Here is an 18,830-nt window from a genome sequence, read left to right as displayed (position 1 = left end):
ACGAGCATCAGGATCATTTAATGTGTCTGTCTAACGCGGTTTACAACCAAATTTACTGGAGCCCTTTCCTATGGCTCAAAACAGCGGCTGTCACTTTACTTATTGTTCCTATTAAAACCATAGACTGTGGGCAAAGATGGATGAGTCTCCACTTTCTCCCACTCTACTGTATGGTAATAAAGGGGGCGCTGCCATTTTGGGCTGGTGACATCATCTGAAATCAGCGTGTGGATTGACGATGTTGAGAGGATCTGATGAAACATGGTCTCCACCAATCAAGAGTCAGAATAATTCAAAATGTTCCCCTTTGTTTACAGCAGCAAATAACTCATCCAAGCTTAACTTTTCAGTGGATGTGTTTCCATCACTCTGTTCCACACAAAAAAGCTTCCATTGACCCTTCAAGTTACACATGCTAACTGCTAGCTGGCTAGGTACAATACGATGTCTAAGAGTTTGAAAAGATAGAAGCGAATGGTAGCATTGATTTACACTACACTCTTAGAAATAAAAGTGCTAAGTAGAACCATATAAGGTTCTTCGGCTTGTCCTCATAGGAGAACGCTCCAGGTAGAACTTTTTTATGACCTTTTTGGAGGGTTCCACCAAGAACCCTTTTAAAACCATTTATTCGGGAAAGGGTTTTAAAGGGTTCTCTGGATCAAAATGGTTCTTACTGGAACCATGAGTGTTACCAAGAACCCTTTCTTCAGGGTTTTTGTAGAAGAACCCTTTTGGAACCCTTAAGAGTGTACCGTTCAAAAGTTTGGGGTCACATTTCCTTATTTTTTAAGAAAAAGAACCTTTTATCAATGAATATAACATTACATGAATCATAAATACACTCTTTACATTGTTAATGTGGTAAACGACTATTCTAGCTGCAAACTTCTGGTTTTAAATGGAATATGTACATAGGTGTATAGAGGCCCATTTCCAGTGTTCTAATGGTACATTGTGTTTGCTACATGTTAGAAGGCTGTGATTAGTAAACCCTTGAAAACCCTTGTGCAATGATGTTAACACAGCTGAAAATGGTTTTGCTGGTTCTTTGACAAAAGGGCAAAATTATTATTATTATTTCTAATCTTGTCAACGTCTTGACTGTATTTTCCACTCATTTTGCAACTCTTTTGATGAATAACTAGCCATGAACTAGCCATGGTATAGGTTTAAAGAAAAAAAAAAAGGGGTCAATTTTTAATGTTGCAGTGTTTGATGTAGTGGACTGTGTGAGCGGAAGCTCTCAGGCAGTAAAGCAGCGTTGAATATTAATGAGGGGGAATAACGCGGCACATGTACAGTGGACGCTTCTGTCGAGACCCCGTCCTCTACACGGAGAATGAGCGAGGTTAAGGATATTATATATTCATCTCTGCTTATGTAGCTCAGGAGATGCAGCAGAGACGCGTGCACCACACATTTTAACCCCCTGACGGACGCACGGCCATTTAGAAGTGACCGCACTCCTCAGTGCTTCATATGAGTGTGTTTGTGTATGCGTTACATGGCACATGTCAAAACAACACAGACACACACTCACACATTACCGCTGCCCTGCAAGAAGAACTCAATATCTACAGCCGATTTCTTCCCCCCCCACAGGGGTCTGTGTATTTTAGACACTTCAGCATCCATTTTTAATGCTTCGGCTGCCTCTCAGGGGTCATGAAATATTTATCGGACACAGAATACAGTGTCGCGTCCGTCAATTACGGCAAATGGGAAGCTGCTCAAATCGCAATCACGGGGCTAAATGAGAAGAAACGCAGAGTGTTTCTCGTGGTAATTTGAATTTGAAACAGCTAAAGGAGAGTCATCTCCGCCCGCGCCGTGCCGTGACAAACACAATACACACACACACGCACACACACAAATATCACATTAACATTTTATGCGCGCTGCTTATGCCGTTGTCCAGAGGACCTACATTTCATTCTTTTCTGACACACTTCGCAGCGCTGCCAAAACATTTGAATAAATATCGACAAAATGATGTATTCAGGGAGGGCTCCTCAGCTGTCGGCTGACAAAACAACACACTTTTTTTGGGGGGGGGGGAGGGGGGGGAGCAAAACCGTGGCCTTTCAGATACACGGTAAACATAAGCCGCCTTAAATCTCAAAATTTAAGCCTCTCTTGTTCATACAAAGTGCATTTACCAACCCAGGAGAGTTGGGTAGAAACCTGCTGCTGCTGCTGCGGCTGTTCCGTTTTCCAATCCAAGTTTAATATGCTGGCATATGCACCGCATACGAAAAGTCCTCCTCGCGTTCATAAACAAGCTCCCAATAAAAGCTTCCTCTTGGCTCTAGTATCAGATAATATGCAAATGTAGGTGACGGGAGCTAATTTTGTTGAACAAATAAGAACGTCGCTCGCTTGTGGTCAGCACAAACAATGAGTCACTTTCATTACACGGCTATTTAAAGGTGGCTCTGGATTCTTCAAAAGCGTTACCCCGTAAATGCGCTCATCACTGTCTCTCCCGTGTATTGTACAGTATAATTCTCTTTGGCCATTAGTCGCTACATTGCATTACTGCCAAGCACAGTGTTTTTGTTCTCATCTTGAAACGACGTCCGTGAAAGAGAGCCAAATCACCTGACGTCGAGGAACAGCGACAACTCGACTGGTTAAAAAAAAAAATGAAAACAGCTCAAATGCTTTGTTTGTGCGCTAAAGATGATTAGCCCCCCCGATATCTGATCGATAAACAGGCCCCAGGATAACATGACGGCGATTTATGTCAGGGGGGGGGGGGAAGACGAGTGGAGCCACTTTATCTCCACACAGGTCACATGAGGTCGTAACCTTCCAGGAACTGTGCGCATCAAACAGGATAAAGGCATCATGAGGAAACAGCATTATGAGCCACTGTAACCGATAATTACACAGATAATTATCGCATGGACGACTGACCGTAAAATGGCGCGCGTGACGTCATGGTTACGCGACTCCAGAGTCTCTAAAGTAAAGGCTAAACTTTAAAAACAGAGGCACACATACGCAGTACACAGGTACGCTGGTTATTTGTAGCGCTGCTCTTTTCCTTTAATAAACAGACCGCTCCAGTCCGACTTTAGCGGCGCTAAAGGAGCTAACACAGCTAACGGAGCTAACTGGTAAACGGCGCGTGGACTCCGGTGCCGCGGCACGTAAACATGACGTCACAGGCAGTCAGGCAGTTTTCTGGTCAGTCGTCATGGAAACGCATCAAGCGCTAACAGTGGTTACTACTTAGCATTTAGCGCGGTGCTACCCAGCACTAAATGGTATTGTATTTTTTCTTCTTTTTTTTTTTTCAATTATCCCTAGTGGAGCAGAGCGGGGAAAAAAAGGAGAACCATGAAGACCATCATGCTTTGCAACGTCGTGGTAGACGCTGGTGTTCGTGGAGACTGCGAAAGTTGGATTGCATGGATGCGTGCTTTTAGCAGCGCAACTAGAAAAAGTGGTTAGATTTCTTGCTAGTCCCTTTTCTTTCTGAATACTCGCTAAATATTGCGACAAAGTCGCTAAATTAGCAACACTGAAACAGCTGCAAACTGTGTTCCACTAATCAGAGCTCTTCAGCACACGGCGCCGCCCCTATAGAGTTCCTAGTCGTGAATGGACGCTTCCATCGGGGAAAGTTTGGCATAATCTCGCTGGAAACGCGTCCAACTTTTTTCAAAATAAAAGCTTAATAAGATAGTTCTTGTCGTGTGTAAACAAGGCTATAGACTCTCTTCCAAAAGGGTTCTTCTACAAGGGTTAAGGTTCTACCTGGAACCATTTGCTTCTCAAAAACCCTTTCCCGAAGAAAGGGCTTTTCATTTCATTTTGATCCAAAGGACCCTTTAAAACTGCTTTCCTGAATAAAGGATTTTAAAAGGATTCTTGGTGGAACCTTTAGGACAAGCCTAATAACCTTATATGGTTCTACTTAGTACTTTTACTTCTAAGAGTGTAGTTTCGCCCTCTACTCATTTCTCCCAGTTTAATTCCATGTTCCAATATTACATCTCCTGTCACAGTCACTTAGTTGTGAATGTGAACAGACAAATCAGATCTGTGATGAATCAGATTTGAAGGATGTAGCCTCGAGGAGGCTTTTTGACAACCATACTTCCTCATAGCAGGATGAGAGTTCAAGAGATTACAGGATGTATCAGTATATTCAGTATAAAGCCAAAGACCGACTACCATTTTCTGCAGTGGACAAAATAAAAAAATCAGAAGGTTAGCAAACACGCAGGAGCTAAACCATCTGAGCTTTGTCGTGATTTGCTTATCCAGCCTGCTCAGAGAAAATCCTGTCACGGACGTACTTTAGTCAAACACTATTACCAGCTTCTCTACAAAGAGACAAAAGCTAAAGTTACACAGAGCCTCGAGCAACCACAGCGTGCTTTACTCACCACATAATGTGAGGACATCACCAAGGCTTTTTTTTTCACTAAATCTCAACATCGCAAAAAGTTATCAAAGACGTGAAATCTTTGGTCTAATTTTCCTCAACAGCAACACAAACTTGTGAAACGTCCAGACCGCACAGCGTCATCCCCCCCCCCCCCCAGACTGAACAAGACGTCTGACACTCACACGTTTCAGCATCGAGGTGCAAAGACCTGCTCTATGTATATGCATGGGAAACATCAGTGACAGCTGCAGCGTCTGTAAATGTCTCTCAGACAACGTCCTACATGCCACGACAACATCTGCACACACACACGAGCAGGGAGAGACATTCGGAGGCGGCGGTACGGAGGGAAAAACTGTTCAAAAGACACACCGATGTTAGGTCACGTGTTGTGGGACGCAGGCACGCCGATGTGCAGCCTCTGTTATCTTGACTGATAAAAAAAAAAAAAAAATACATGGAACACTGACAACAGTTCAAAACTCTCATCTTTATGTGTCACCAGCAAGGCTTAAAAAATAGATAGTGAGAAATAGTCAGGCCAATGCGTCATACGTTATCTGCTGTACAGGTAAATAATGAATTCTGTCTAATAGAGGTCAGTCCATATGTGCGTTTTTTTAACGGACAATGCTAATGGCAACCTTTAAAAATCAGGGCAGCTGGCGGCTGATAACTGATGTAGATATTTTGGCTATATATATATTTATAGACTTTATGTATTTATGTAATAAATCTAAAGCAACTGGCCGTAAAATCCTCCTAATGTCACAGAGACTCAGGAATAATGTTCATATAACAAACTGAACTCAACAGTACAGTCAAAATATTTGCATTAAAAAAAATATTTTGCAGACTGCAAATCATGTTTATGTTTTGAAATCATGTTTTGGAATGTGGCGCCACCTACCGCCGTCTACCAATCATTGCAGCCAGTAGAGTCTCATCAGCTGCCGAGCAACCACGGGTTGCCTGTTACATCTGAGCTACAGTGACGGAGGAAACGAAACCTAAAAGACCTCGGTATTTTTGAATTTGAGTGCAGTAACCGTTTTTGGCCACATTCTTACATGTGGCGCCTTTAAATAAGAAAGAGAACAAAACTGGGTAAACTTACAGTGTTAAGTAATAATCAGCCAATGACATCTCCCGCTAACTCTTAGTGCATGTCTGGTAAAATAATCTATGCTTTATTGATAAATGATTTAATTGTTTGTAGTCCTTAATTATTGGCAGGTCTGGCAACGTCTTCCAGTTGTAAAAACAACTCACAAAGCCACTAACCCTTAGAACACAGAGCATTTAGGTTGATTTTTTTTCCATTATGAACACATGGAGGCTATAAGAATGTGCAATAAGAGTGTCTTATATCCTTTTTTTTTTTTCATTTTCACCAACTATATAAAAATACCTGATCGAAAAAGTATCATAAATACGTCAGTTTCGCTCGGCTCGATTTTTTACGAACGAAAACAAAATAAAAATTGTGTGACTTCTTATTATCCCTATTTTATATCACTAGTAAATACGTGATATGAAATGGATCCTAACTTTGACTCAACAACACATAACTGATAAACACAACCACCCCCCCGAAGGATGTCGACTTGTGTATTCTTCAATTTATCACTGGTGCGCCTGCGGCACAGATCCGTGCCGCGCGAGCACTCGGGCAAATGTTTACTGACATTATAAATCAAGGAGAAGTACGCAGGAAAATTGTAAAAAATTGGAAACGGCTACATCCATTTTTCCATTGTTTTTTGGGTAGCCAGTCTGCCGGCTGCATTTGCATACTGTCAGAACAACTGGACCCTGTATTAAAATATGTTTTATTCAAATGGGGTTATTCACTGTGTTGGTATAACCCGTCACATTCACAAACTGTTGAGTCTGAGAGAACGCCTGCCTCCTCCTCGGCTTGTAAATAATTGCATGCATATGCAACTTCACATGTCTGTTCCTCTGTGGTCATGGCTGGTACAAAGTGTTTGTGGTTTGCACCTTTGGCTGCGTCCTAAACTCATTAGTGGTGTTTTCTCCGGTGACTTTCCCTTTTGTTTTACTCTCCAGTCCAGTTTTTTCCCCTCATTTTCCTCGTCTCATGATTTAATACAGAGAAGGTGAAATGATTTTAAATTGCCAGAAAGCAGCTTCAAAAAATCTAAAGGGTTAAAACGTCATTGTGCCCCGAGAGCAAAAAACGCGGGGGGGGGCGCAATTCACGCAAAGGTGAATTTGAGACGCAATTTCAGTACTGTATGATTTTTGGTGCCATCTGAAAATGACAGATGAACAGACATGTTTGTAAAATGGTACAAACAAGATGATAGCCGTGGAGAAAATAAGAGAAAAAAAAAATAAAAAGATTGTCCAAAGCTTCAACTGAGCCGTTTGAAATTTGTCACAATCCCACTTGGTTTAGGCGACAAATTAAGATCGACTGCAGTCGAGCTGATTTTTATAGCCATCAATCAGTTGAAAGGAGACGCCGGCACACAAACAAGATGAAGACGAGGCTGTCTGTCCGTCCGTCTGTCTGTCTGTGCGACGAGGCCTCGGTGACAGAACAAAGGATATTGTTTTAGGAAAGGTGGAGACAGGAGGAGAAAATGTGAGGAAAGGTCACGGCGAGCAATCTTGCTTCAAAGACAGATAACAGGAAACGCGGTCGAAAGGTTACAAAAACGGATAAACGGTCCAGAAAATGTGACGTTTCTTTTAATTTGGCTGACAAAATAATAAAAAAAACCCTCAGGCTTCGAGCTAGCGCACGGTAGCGTAACGGGGCCCCTTAGGTTTTGACTGTATTTGCTTGTGTAACACTAATGATGCCAGATCACGTAACATCTCCCACATAGGAGATTGCATAGCAACTGCCAAGACCATGGAAACCATCAACCACCAGCAGCGTCGCGCCATCCGTTAGATTCCAAGAACTAATCATGACGTTAGCATACATGCACTATATTTGGAAGGCAGGGCCCATTTCCAGTGTTCTAATGGTACGTAGTGTTTGCTAATCGCGTTAGAAGGGTATTGGATGATGAGAAAACCCTTGTGCAATGATGTTAGCACAGCTGAAAACACTTTTGCTGCTTCTTAGACGAAAGGGCAAAATGATTATTTGGAATAAAAATCATTATTTCTAATCTTGTCAATGTTTTGACTATATTTTCTATTCATTTTGAGTGAATTTTAAAAAAGTGTATAGGTGAGCCCAAATATGTATGTATGTAATGTATGAATTCTTATTCATTACAATAAAATAAGCCGCTAAAGTCAGCGCTAAAGAATCCGCCATTTTGGACCACCATGTTTTAACAATAGCTCTTACTTAACATCTTCTGAGTTTTGATTAGAAAACGCTATGAAAGCTACACTCTTAGAAATAAGGGTTCCAAAAGGGTTCTTCTACAAGGGCTGAGGTTCTACTTGGAACCATTTGCTTCTGAAAAACTCTTTCCCGAAGAAAGGGTTTTTCAAGGGTTCTTGGTAACACTAATGGTTCCAGTAAGAACCATTTTGATCCAGAGAACCCTTTAAAACCCCTTTCCTGAGTAAAGGGTTTTAAAAGGGTTCCAGTTGGAACCTTGATAAAAAGGTTCTACCTGGAGCCAAAAAGGGTTCTCCTATGAGGACAAGCCAAAGAACCTTATATGGTTCTACTTAGCACTTGTATTTCTAAGAGTGTATATAGGTTCTCAAATAACCTTGGAATTGACAGGTGAGGTGAGGGCAAAGTCAGCTGCAACATGTGACATCACCAATAAATGTTGCTAACTTTTACACAGTGTTCCTTATAAAGCGAGATTTGTATTTTAAAAACATTAAAACACTTTAGTCACTAATGCATTGGTTCTCAAAGTGCGGCCCTGTGGCCAATGGCGGCCCGCAGAGAACATTTCTGGCGGCCCGTAATGAATTACAGTTGATAATTTTAATCCAGGAGCTACTAGGCTTTTTAAATGTTTATTGGACATTACTGGATACAGACCAATAGGTGTAAACGGTAGAACTGCAATCTGGTCATTAAAATTATTACAAATGAGATTTCTTTCTGGGTTTTTTTTTTTACTGTTTTTTTTTCCTTTGGCGGCCAACGTTGGGTTCCAAAATTGGCCTTCTTGTTGTGTGTTTGTGTGTGTGTGTGACCCACCTAGCACGGTGACGGTGGCTCTGGCCGTGCGGACGGGCATGGTGAAGATGGAGCAGGTGTACTCGCCCTCGTCGGACAGCTGCACGTCGCTGATGGTGATGGAGAGCTCGGTGGACGTGGAGTGGTGCAGCTGGATGCGGTTATCTCTGAGCGCTGCGGGGAAGGGGAAGACGGGCGAAATCATTAATACGCAGAGAAATGTGCACACAATCCGGTCGGATCAATTATTTAAAGTCTCGTAAGGTAAGCTCCTTAAAACCATTTCAGTCATACAGTAATTATAGGCTCATTCTTGTGCTGTAATATTTATAACTTTAATACCAAGTCATTTATCGTTCTATACTGTATGCTGTTATTCTTCTTCTTATTATTATTTTATTAGATCTGTTTTGACTCGATACATGGTTTAAAAAAGTTGAGAGAAAGTGGACGCACTTGTTTGAAAGAGGAAGGAGAACAGGAAATGGAAGGATGGACGGATGGATTGGGAAAGTGATGTGGTGATGAGAGACGAAAGAGAGGAAGGTCACGGTGAATTGATTGAACGCCGTGACGAGGGGAAGGAGTCGGTGGAAGGGCGGATGAAATGGTGGCACGGCACAGGCAGGGTGTGGTGGATGTGAGATTTAAGGGGAGAAGACACACGTGGAAGGAGGAGGTGAAGACGTGTGGAGGGAGGGGGGGAAACAGGGATGAATCAAAAGAGGAGAGAGAACAAAACAGTTTGGCAGAGGCAGAAAATCGCAAAAGTAGTGAGGTGAATTACAGGGGACGGAAAAGTCGACACCGTGTGCGAAGGAACGATGGAATCCAGAAAAATGAAAGGAAGAGTGACGGAAAGAGGTGAGAGGAAAGGATGTAAGGCAAGGTGAGAAGAGAGGGAGGTGGAGAAAATGAGGCGAGACGGTGCGGGGGGGGGGGGGGGGGGGGGTAGCATAGATGTAAGCAAAGCAAAGACAGACAAAGAGAGGAGATGCAAATTGAGAATGAGAGAAGGTGCACGAGAAGAAGAAAAATAAGAGAGGAAACATAAATAGCAAAAAAAAGAGTAAGGGAGGGAAGAGAGAGAGGGGGAGGATGAAGAGGAGTGAGGGAGGGGGAGGACATAAGAGAGAGAGAGACATAAATGGCTTTGTCATCAATGAGAAATTCAGCCATGAAAGAGGGAGAGAGAGAGAGAGAGCACAAGCGATGGAGATGGATGATAATGATGAAATGCAACGAAATAACGTCTTGTTTCTGTGATGTCTTTGACCTCTGTGGGGTTTGTGCCGTGTGTGATTGCTGTCTGTCTCCCTGCCTTCTCTGCCATCCGCCTGCCTGTATATAGCCGTCTGTGTCTTAATAAAGACTTTGCAGCTTTGTCCCCCCCCCCCCCATGCATCACACCACTCCCCGGAGGGGGGAGAAAAAATGACACGGCACAAGGTGATTGGACGGGGGGGAAAAAAAGAGAAAACAGATAGCTGCAAAACACTTCTGCGGTCACGTAAAGCGACACAGTCTGACAGATTTTTTTGGCTGCACTCAAAGTTGTTTGGAGTTTCGTCTGATCCTCGGTCTCAATTCTGAAATGCGAGGAGTCGCCGTCTGAGGGGACGACAGACGGCTCGGCTAACAGCTTTATTTTAGGTATGAGGTGTGAGTTGTACCAGAGGAGCAGGCTTGTGACGGCATGATGTAACACAAGGGAGGATTCAGACGGAGTTTGCTGTTACATAACAGGGGAGAGAAAAAATGGCCGCCTTGAAACACATGCAGAAGCACTTCTTATTCAACCATTTTGAAGCAGACATATTATAGCCTATTTCTACAAGTGAACCTAGCTCCCTGGTGTCCTAATGAACATGTCTGTGACATGCTTTGGTCAAAACACCTTAAGGATGAAGCACCACAGCAGTTCAATCACTCTGCCAAAACAGCCCTGTTCAGAACGCTCGTTTTTTTGAGTGCCTGTCTCTTTAAATATGCAAATGAGACACAGGAAACTACGTCAGCGTCACTGAGGCTCCGGCAGCTAACAGCAGTTAGCATTTGGAAAAGCCATCATTTGCCGACTCATATATTACATGTATCCACTGGACGCGTAAATCCTCAGAGGCTGGAAGTTTGTGTAGAACTCTGTGCTGCACTGTGCAGACAAGAATAGAACACTTCGCAGACTTCCGCTCTTCCGGATACTATTGCCCTAATGGGGTTTCTCGCGTTTTTTTAGGGATAAAGCAGAGCTCCACGAGACAACAATTCCAGGAATGTCTCATTGTGACGTAGCAATTATGTGCGAAAGTCCGTATTTACGTAGCAGCCTCTGCTTCAACTGTTCTCAATGGCATGGTAAACATCTAAAACATGCAGGGCAATGGGTCGCTAACGACCAAGACTGAGAAACACCGCTCTATGGAACGACAGCGTAGTTCATTTGTGGATAAATGCGGCAAAATCGTCACTTCCGCGGAAGCTCGGCTTCTCTGGGAGTCAGTAGGCTAATTTGCAGACGCTGATTGGAAGTACCTGGTCGTTGTGTGTCATTTGCTCGGCGATGTAGACCATTTTCAATTGTGTAGCATTACAGTTTTACTCAGCGCTAATACGGCAATCCTGCAGAATTATCATTGCTTTAATATGAACATCCACTGTGTAAATATAATGTACTTTATTAACCCTTTAACACTGAGTGTATCGCAGAAGACACTTTTGTGCAAGCGCACTTAACATTACCCTAATTACACGACGGTTTGTGCTATCGGAAATTCCAACTGACGTTGCACGTCACAGCCAGTGTGTAGTTATTACGGTAATTTCACTCGTGCTGTTGCACTTAGATAGTTTCCATTTTTTTCAAATTTCGAATTTGAAACAGAAACACAGTAAAGAGCAGTGTAGGGCTTTTATTTTCTCTGAAGGAAGTGACTTTGACGTCGACTTTTTGCCATTTATTTGCAATACCAACGTATCTCAGATCCACTGTCTGATGATCCAATAACACATTTATCTCAAAACGTGTATATTCTTTGGGTGAAGTGGCCCTTTAAGTGATGAAATGACCTTGATCTGTCGTCAGAGATTAAGGAAACATGTTACACTGGAATACTGGCTTCACTGATAACAATGGTTTGGCCCATTTAGTCACAATTTCATTTGTTATTCACACAGCTCGTAGCACTTTGATACGCGGGTTTGCCAGAAGAGATGTTCAAACAAAGTGAGCTGCACGTACGGGTCGGAAATGGCAACTCAAGAGGAGGGAAAACGAGGAAATACATTTCAAATACTTCTAAAAATACACATGTATAAATATATTTGTCAGACTGTGTACGTGTTAACAGTTCAGTCGTGTGTTTGTAGTCCCCTTTGCTTATTTGTCTTTATCTGTATTGAGCCATGTTTGTCTTTTTTATCTTTGTCTTTATTGCAGTCTCACTCTTTTCTCCATCATCCTGTCTGTGTAGTCAGCTGACTATCCATCCTTACAGCGTGCACACACACATACACACGCACACACACGCACACACACACACGCGCGCCTGTGTGTTTCTCTAGGCATTTTTCAGTTATTTCTTCCAACACTACTTTATCTTCATACCTTATCACTAAGCAAGGTCACTACATCTCTCTTTGTGAACTGTGTGTAGCATATAGTCTCACACACACACACACACACACACACACACACACATGCTCACACACACTCGTGCCCTCTGGACCTTGCACTCAACTATCCGTCTCCTTAATTCTTTTGCCTTCATCTCGCCTCAATCTTCCCTCTTTCTTTCTCTCTCTTGTTCTTCTTCTTCTTCTTATTCTTCGTCGTCTTTCCCTACATATCAACAATTTCTAATCTTCTATGACTCCAGGCTTCTCGCTCTCTCTCTCTCTCACACACACACACGCACACTTTTTTTCAACTTTCTTTTTTATTAGAATCAATGTATATTGCTTGCAAAGGCGCAGGTATGATGGATTTTCAAAAAACAATACGATATGTGGTTATGGGGGAACATCGATCGGTGAAGGCCCACTGGTAACTGTTTATCCTGAAGATGTGAGCAACAGAAACAGCCCAGTGACGGCTCAACACTAGAATGATTTGCTTGGGTTTCTGTGGTTAAAGAACGTGATGAATTATTAATTCCTGGGATAAACTGGATTAATGGACGAGGCGTGCATGTGTGGTCGGTGTGGAATAGTCCTACGACAAACTGTTTGAGCAGTTATCCAATATCCCTCATATCAGAATTAAGGTCCATGTACGAGTAAGCTTTTTGTCCTCACTAGTCAGACAATTTTGCAGACTAGTAAAACTACTACGGCGCACTAGTACAATGACTGCGTCTTACTAGCAACATTGTTTTCACTACTAGTGCCACTTTCGGCCGACGATGCAATCAAACCTTACTAGTAAACGACTGTGCTGCACTATAATACTCAAGTAGAAGAAAACAGTAGCTCATTTGAAATGTACTTATAAAATAAAAGTTGTACTGTAAAGAACAGTACTTTGACAGTGAGCTGACTTTCTTCAAAAAAAACAAAAAGTATCTTGGAATGACTTGAAATTTACCATCATAATAGTCGGCATCGTCCTGAACAAGGATCCGTTGAAAATATTTGCGAACCTCTTAAGGAATAATTTTAATGATTTTTTGAAATTCAGAAAATTTTACATTTGTCCTGATGCACTTTGACAGTGAGCTGACTTTAGTATCAAAAACAAAAAGTATCTCGGAATGACTTGAAATTTAACATCATAATAGTCTGCATCGCTCTGAACAAGGATCCGTTGAAAATATTTGCGAACCTCTTAAGGAATAATTTTAATGATTTTTTGAAATTCCGAAAATTTTACATTTGTCCTGATGCACTTTGACAGTGAACTGACTTTAGTATCAAAAACAAAAAGTATCTCGGAATGACTTGAAATTTAACATCATAATAGTCTGCATCGCTCTGAACAAGGATCCGTTGAAAATATTTGTAAACCTCTTAGGGAATAATTTTAGTGAATTTTTGAAATTCAGGAAATTATCCATTTGCCCTGATGCACTTTGACAGTGAACTGACTTTCTTCTCGAAAACAAAAAGTATCTCGGAATGACTTGAACATTACCATCATAATAGTCGGCATCACCCTGAACAAGGATCCATTAAAAATATTTGTAATCCTCTTAAGGAATCATTTAAATGAATTTTTGAAATTCAGGAAATGATCCATTTGCCCTGATGCACTTTGACAGTGAGCTGACTTTCTTAAAAAAACAACAAATAGTATCTCGGAATGACTTTACATTTACCATCATAATAGTCGGCATCGCCCTGAACAAGGATCCGTTGAAAATATTTACAAACCTCTTAAAGAATAATTTTAATTAATTTTTGAAATTCAGGAAATTATCCATTTGCCCTGATGCACTTTGACAGTGAACTGACTTTCTTCACAAAAACAAAAAGTATCTCGGAATGACTTGAAATTTACCATCATAAGAGTATACGTCGTCTTGAACAAGGATCCGTTGAAAATATTAGCAAACCTCTTAAGGAATAATTTTTATGAATTTTTGAAATTCATGAAATGATCCATTTGCCCTGATGCACTTTGACAGTGAACTGACTTTAGTCTCAAAAACAAAAAGTATCTTGGAATGACTTGAAATTTACCATCATAATAGTCTGCATCGCCTTGAACAAGGATCCATTGAAAATATTAGCAAAGCTCTTAAGGAATAATTTTAGTGAATTTTTGAAATTCAGGAAATTATCCATTTGAATCCACTGAAACCTTTGGAAGGTTGGGTTCTCGTCTCGTCTCCTCGACCCTAAAGTTGAAGAGCAAAAAACTACAAAGAACGACATCCAGAGGTCTGACAGAGCAGAGGAGTCCTCCATTTGTAACAATCTGCAGTCTCACCAGTCGATGTCACTTCATTCTTACACACTGGAACCTTTACGTCCAAAATGTCAAACACATTTGATATTATATTGGCGGGGCACGGTGCGTCTGCAAGCACACTGGTGCACTGGATCTGGAAAAAAGCCCTCGAATAAGCTGAAAAACACAAGGTCCCGGACGGGAAGCCCAAAACTCTGCTGGTCTTTGTCCAGATTTAGAGGTTAAGATGCTCGGCGTGAGACCGATCGAAGACGAAATCTTTTCGTCTACGCCACTTTTTTTCATGACGATAACGAGACGGTGACGAGACAAACGCGACTCTTTGATGACGAAAACATGACGAGACTTGTGTGAGTTTTCGTCGACGAGACGAGAATGGACGAAAATGTTAGTGGGTGTGGTCTGTCAGACGTTTGAAACAGCTGCATGACATTTAGTTTTTTCGGCCAATCACCTGACGGTCACGGAGAAAGCACATGGCTACTTAATATGCACGTACCCCGCTTCCGCTCTGTGTGTGTGTGTGTGTGTGTGTGTGTGTGTGTGTGTGTGTGTGTGTGTGTGTGTGTGTGTGTGTGTGTGTGTGTGTGTGTGAGTGTGAGTGTGAGTGTGTGTACGCGCGTGTTCACCGTTGAATGACGATGGATAAGGAATCCCACAGAGGGACTGAACTGCGTCTGTACTTCTTCTAACCCGACACTTATGTAAGTGGACTCGTTAGCATTTTAAGCTAGCGATCTTTATGCTAACGTGTTAGCAAACAACAAACGGATGGATTTATTTAGCGGCAGAAAGAAAGCAGGACATGACAATAACAGTAGTTAGTAGTAGTGGCTAAAGTTAGCTTTTGTTACGCTAACGTCAATTCATTATGTGTGTGTTTCTTTAGCGGCATGTTTAGCCATGTTTACATTCAGTGACGGTGTGGTCATCTCATTGTGTGTAATAATAGCCAATCTGCAAGCTCACAGTGTGTTGCATTGTGTTGAACTTATAGGTCTGCTGCTATTTTCACAACTTATGTGTGACACTGCCCAACAACAATCTCCAATACTTATTGACCTAAATAAATTTGTTAAAAGGCTATACTTCTTTTTTCGACTAAAACTAGACTAAATCCTTTTTGAGTTTTCGTCGACTAACACTAGACTAAAACCCTTTTGAGTTTTTGTCGACTAAAACTGGACTAAAACTATCACATTTAGAAGTGACTAAAATGTGACTGAAACTAATAAACATTTTCGTCCAAAAGACTAAGACAAAGACTAAATCTAAGATGGTTGTCAAAAACAACACTGCTGTCATCTCAGCCCGTCTCTCTCTAACAAGGCATGCAGGTCCTAATCATTAAATAAAAAAAAGAACACGTCAAGTTCTTTAATAACAGAGCAAGCTCGCGCCAAGACAAACACCAAGGGAGCAGTTGCGACTCCCAGACAACCATTCATCCATCCGTCTTCCATTATCACTTATCCTTTGAGGGTCGCAAGAGGAGCTTGAGCCAAACGTCAGCTGACAAGAGTCCAAGAAAGACAGAGACAAACAACCGTTTTACATTCACATTCACACCTACCTCGGTCTAACTTAACCCCAAACTGCACGTCTGTGGTCTGCGGGAGGAAAAAGACCGGGGACACGAACCCAAAACCGTATCAACCGCCGCATTCCTGCACCGCCACATACATACACTTTACTCACAGCCGTTATCATAACGTGTCCTCTACAAGCACCAAAATAGTTTTTTTTTTTTTTTTTCACACACACACACACACACAACACACTATTATATTTTCATTTCAATTCTGGTGGCTGCTTTCCAACTGGAACATACTGTATGAGCGGGAGAAAAGTGTGACAATGAGCCTTTCTAAAGGTCCAGTGTGTGAGACTCCTTACACTCACACCTACTTTTTCCCAGGTTCAGGGGAAATACACAAACTTTGGCATCACAGAAACAAGGAAGTAAACACAGACTCTGTGAGCTGTTTCCCCCTCTTTTAATCTTTCTTTTTGGTTGATGCAACAGGTTTGTTAAACATATTTAGTGATAAATATTAGTCTATTCGGGTGAAAACAGGAGTAAAGCCATGTGATATATACAGCATGGTAATATATATATGTATACACACACACGCATATATATATATATATATATATATATATATATATATATATATATTAGGGGTGGGGGAAAAAATCGATTCACATAGGAATCTTGATTCTAATCATCCACGATTCTCAATTCGATTCATAAACTTGAGTTCTTAAGTTTTTTTTGTTTTTGTTAAGTTTCTATTTTGAAAAACCACACAAAAGCACCAGTTTGTGTTACTTGTGTACAGTTCATTTTTGTAACATCTGGGAGAAAAAGGCAGCTAGTCTAAGCTTTTATTTATGAAAGTTATTTTTTTGCTCAGTAAGTAAGTTTTTATTAGTCTTGAATGGAATAAATGTAAATTTTTGTCTTAAGTTTGCCTTTGTGTGATCACATTATCACATTATCTTATACAAACTGTATTGTTTTGATGCCATAATTTACCTTAACACACTATGCATCGTATCAATTTTTGAATCTAGAATCAAATCGTGAGCCACCCAAAGATTCACATCCCTAATATATATATATATATATATATATATATACATATACACCATCTTATTCTAATGCCATGTCCAGCTTGATGATAAGTCATATTTCACAGTAATACCATGTCATTTTCCAAAGTAATATCCAGGTAACAGCTTGGTAATGAGAAACTGTCAGTGAAATACCTTCACATGATTATTATTATTATGGAAATAAGATGATTTTTTTTCTTCTTTTTTTTCTTCCAAAATGATTCCCACTTTGACTTTTTTTTTTTTTATTACAGTTACTGCAATGTCAAAAAAAATAAAATGTTACTTCCATTTCCCCCAAACAAACGTCTCTGGATGTTACACGATGAGCCAAAAACAACAAGCCTAACTAAAGCCTTCAGGCACAGACTCCTTCTATCTACACTGATGGATTAAACAAGTGAAATTAAACTGCAAGAATGTGTTCTAATATTCAGCTTTTTCTTTCTTTTTTCTATCTTTAGTTGATATTTTTTCCCTCAAAGCATCAAACACCTCGATCCACACTGAAGTTTCTCACATACACTCATTTTCCCCCCTGAGTTCCTACGTTTCCCTGAGGACCAAACCTATCGACTGAAGCTGTGTTCAGACACTGAACTCTGACGATGCGTGTGTGTGTGTGTGTGCGTGTGTGTGTGTGTGTGTGTGTGTGTGTGTGTGTGTGTGTGTGTGTGTGTGTGTGTGTGTGTGTGTGTGTGTGTGTCAGGATAAACTAAAGTATCCACATGAAGTGAAAGATCAGGTGTGCTTCCTCCTGCAAGCACAAGCCAGGTGTCACTGCCCGAGCCGTCGCATGGATTCTCCCTCGGGCGAATCCACAAACTCCAAAGAATGTCCAGACATGTTTTCAAACATGGTCTATGGTCGATAACGATCGCGAGAAACCTTCGTCGATGCAGATGTTTGTCCCCGACGACATTCAGCGCTCGAGCCACCCACTGGAATGACAGCGCTGCATTGTAACATTATCAAGGAAACGGAGAGTCTTTTTGTTCCCTTTGCAGACAAATATCTGGCGTAACTGGAAACTATCAGCGGGTCGTCGAGTCTTTCGGCAAACAGCATTTTTCATCTGTACAACTTGTGTCTACAGAGATATAAAAAGGCTGTAAAGAGGCAGCAGAAGGACCTTCAGCTCGGAGAGTCTCTGCGGGTTGTGTGTGTGTGTGTGTGTGTGTGTGTGTGCATGAGTAAGACTAAAAGGATACAGCTACATCTAACCTGTTTTTTTAGTTTTGAGTGTTATGTACGGAAAAGGATAAGGGCCACACTTTATAAAGTCAGAAATCTGAGTATACAATCAGAATTCTGAGTTTAAAGTCAGAATTCTGAGAATAAAGTCAGAATTGTGAGTTTAAAAGTCAAAATTCTGAGAATACAATCAGAATTCTGTTTTAGAGTCAGAACTAAACTCTTTCATAGTTGTGCAATGTTTTGTGAATGAGAAATAAAATCCACTGACTTCCCATGACCACTCACACACACATGGGCTTGTGCCAGTGTAAACAAGAAACAGACTTGGAATTCTCCGTAGTTTGGTTCCTCGGTTACGGAATATACGATAAATGAAAAACAGCAGTTTTTCTTCTGAATTGCGGGGGGGTTTGTGTTTACTGGCAGCTGCGTAGTCACGACTGATTAGACCCAATCACGAAGGGAATGCGAGTGATTGCGTCATTGTTTCACCATCTCTGCTCTTCACCAGAGACTCAAACGCAGCGATGGAGTTTTCCCCCGAAAGAATAAACAAAAACAGA

General features: G+C 41.3%; 1 protein-coding gene across 1 annotated transcript in view; it reads right to left on the bottom strand.

Annotated features, from left to right (window-relative positions):
• The window catches only part of cadm3 (cell adhesion molecule 3), a gene marked incomplete at its 3' end in the record, with an annotated part of 141,219 nt that overhangs the window by 39,586 nt on the left and 82,803 nt on the right, over positions 1-18,830 (bottom strand). Inside the window, exon 4 of the mRNA XM_083890478.1 lies at positions 8,565-8,717. Within this exon, the coding sequence (XP_083746604.1) occupies positions 8,565-8,717 (153 nt within the window). The remainder of the gene's footprint in view (positions 1-8,564; positions 8,718-18,830) is intronic.

This window comes from Microchirus variegatus, assembly GCF_963457635.1.
Source record: "Microchirus variegatus genome assembly, chromosome: 5".
In the NCBI taxonomy this organism is placed as follows: Eukaryota; Metazoa; Chordata; class Actinopteri; order Pleuronectiformes; family Soleidae; genus Microchirus; species Microchirus variegatus.
This window is presented reverse-complemented; position numbering and strand designations above follow the sequence as displayed.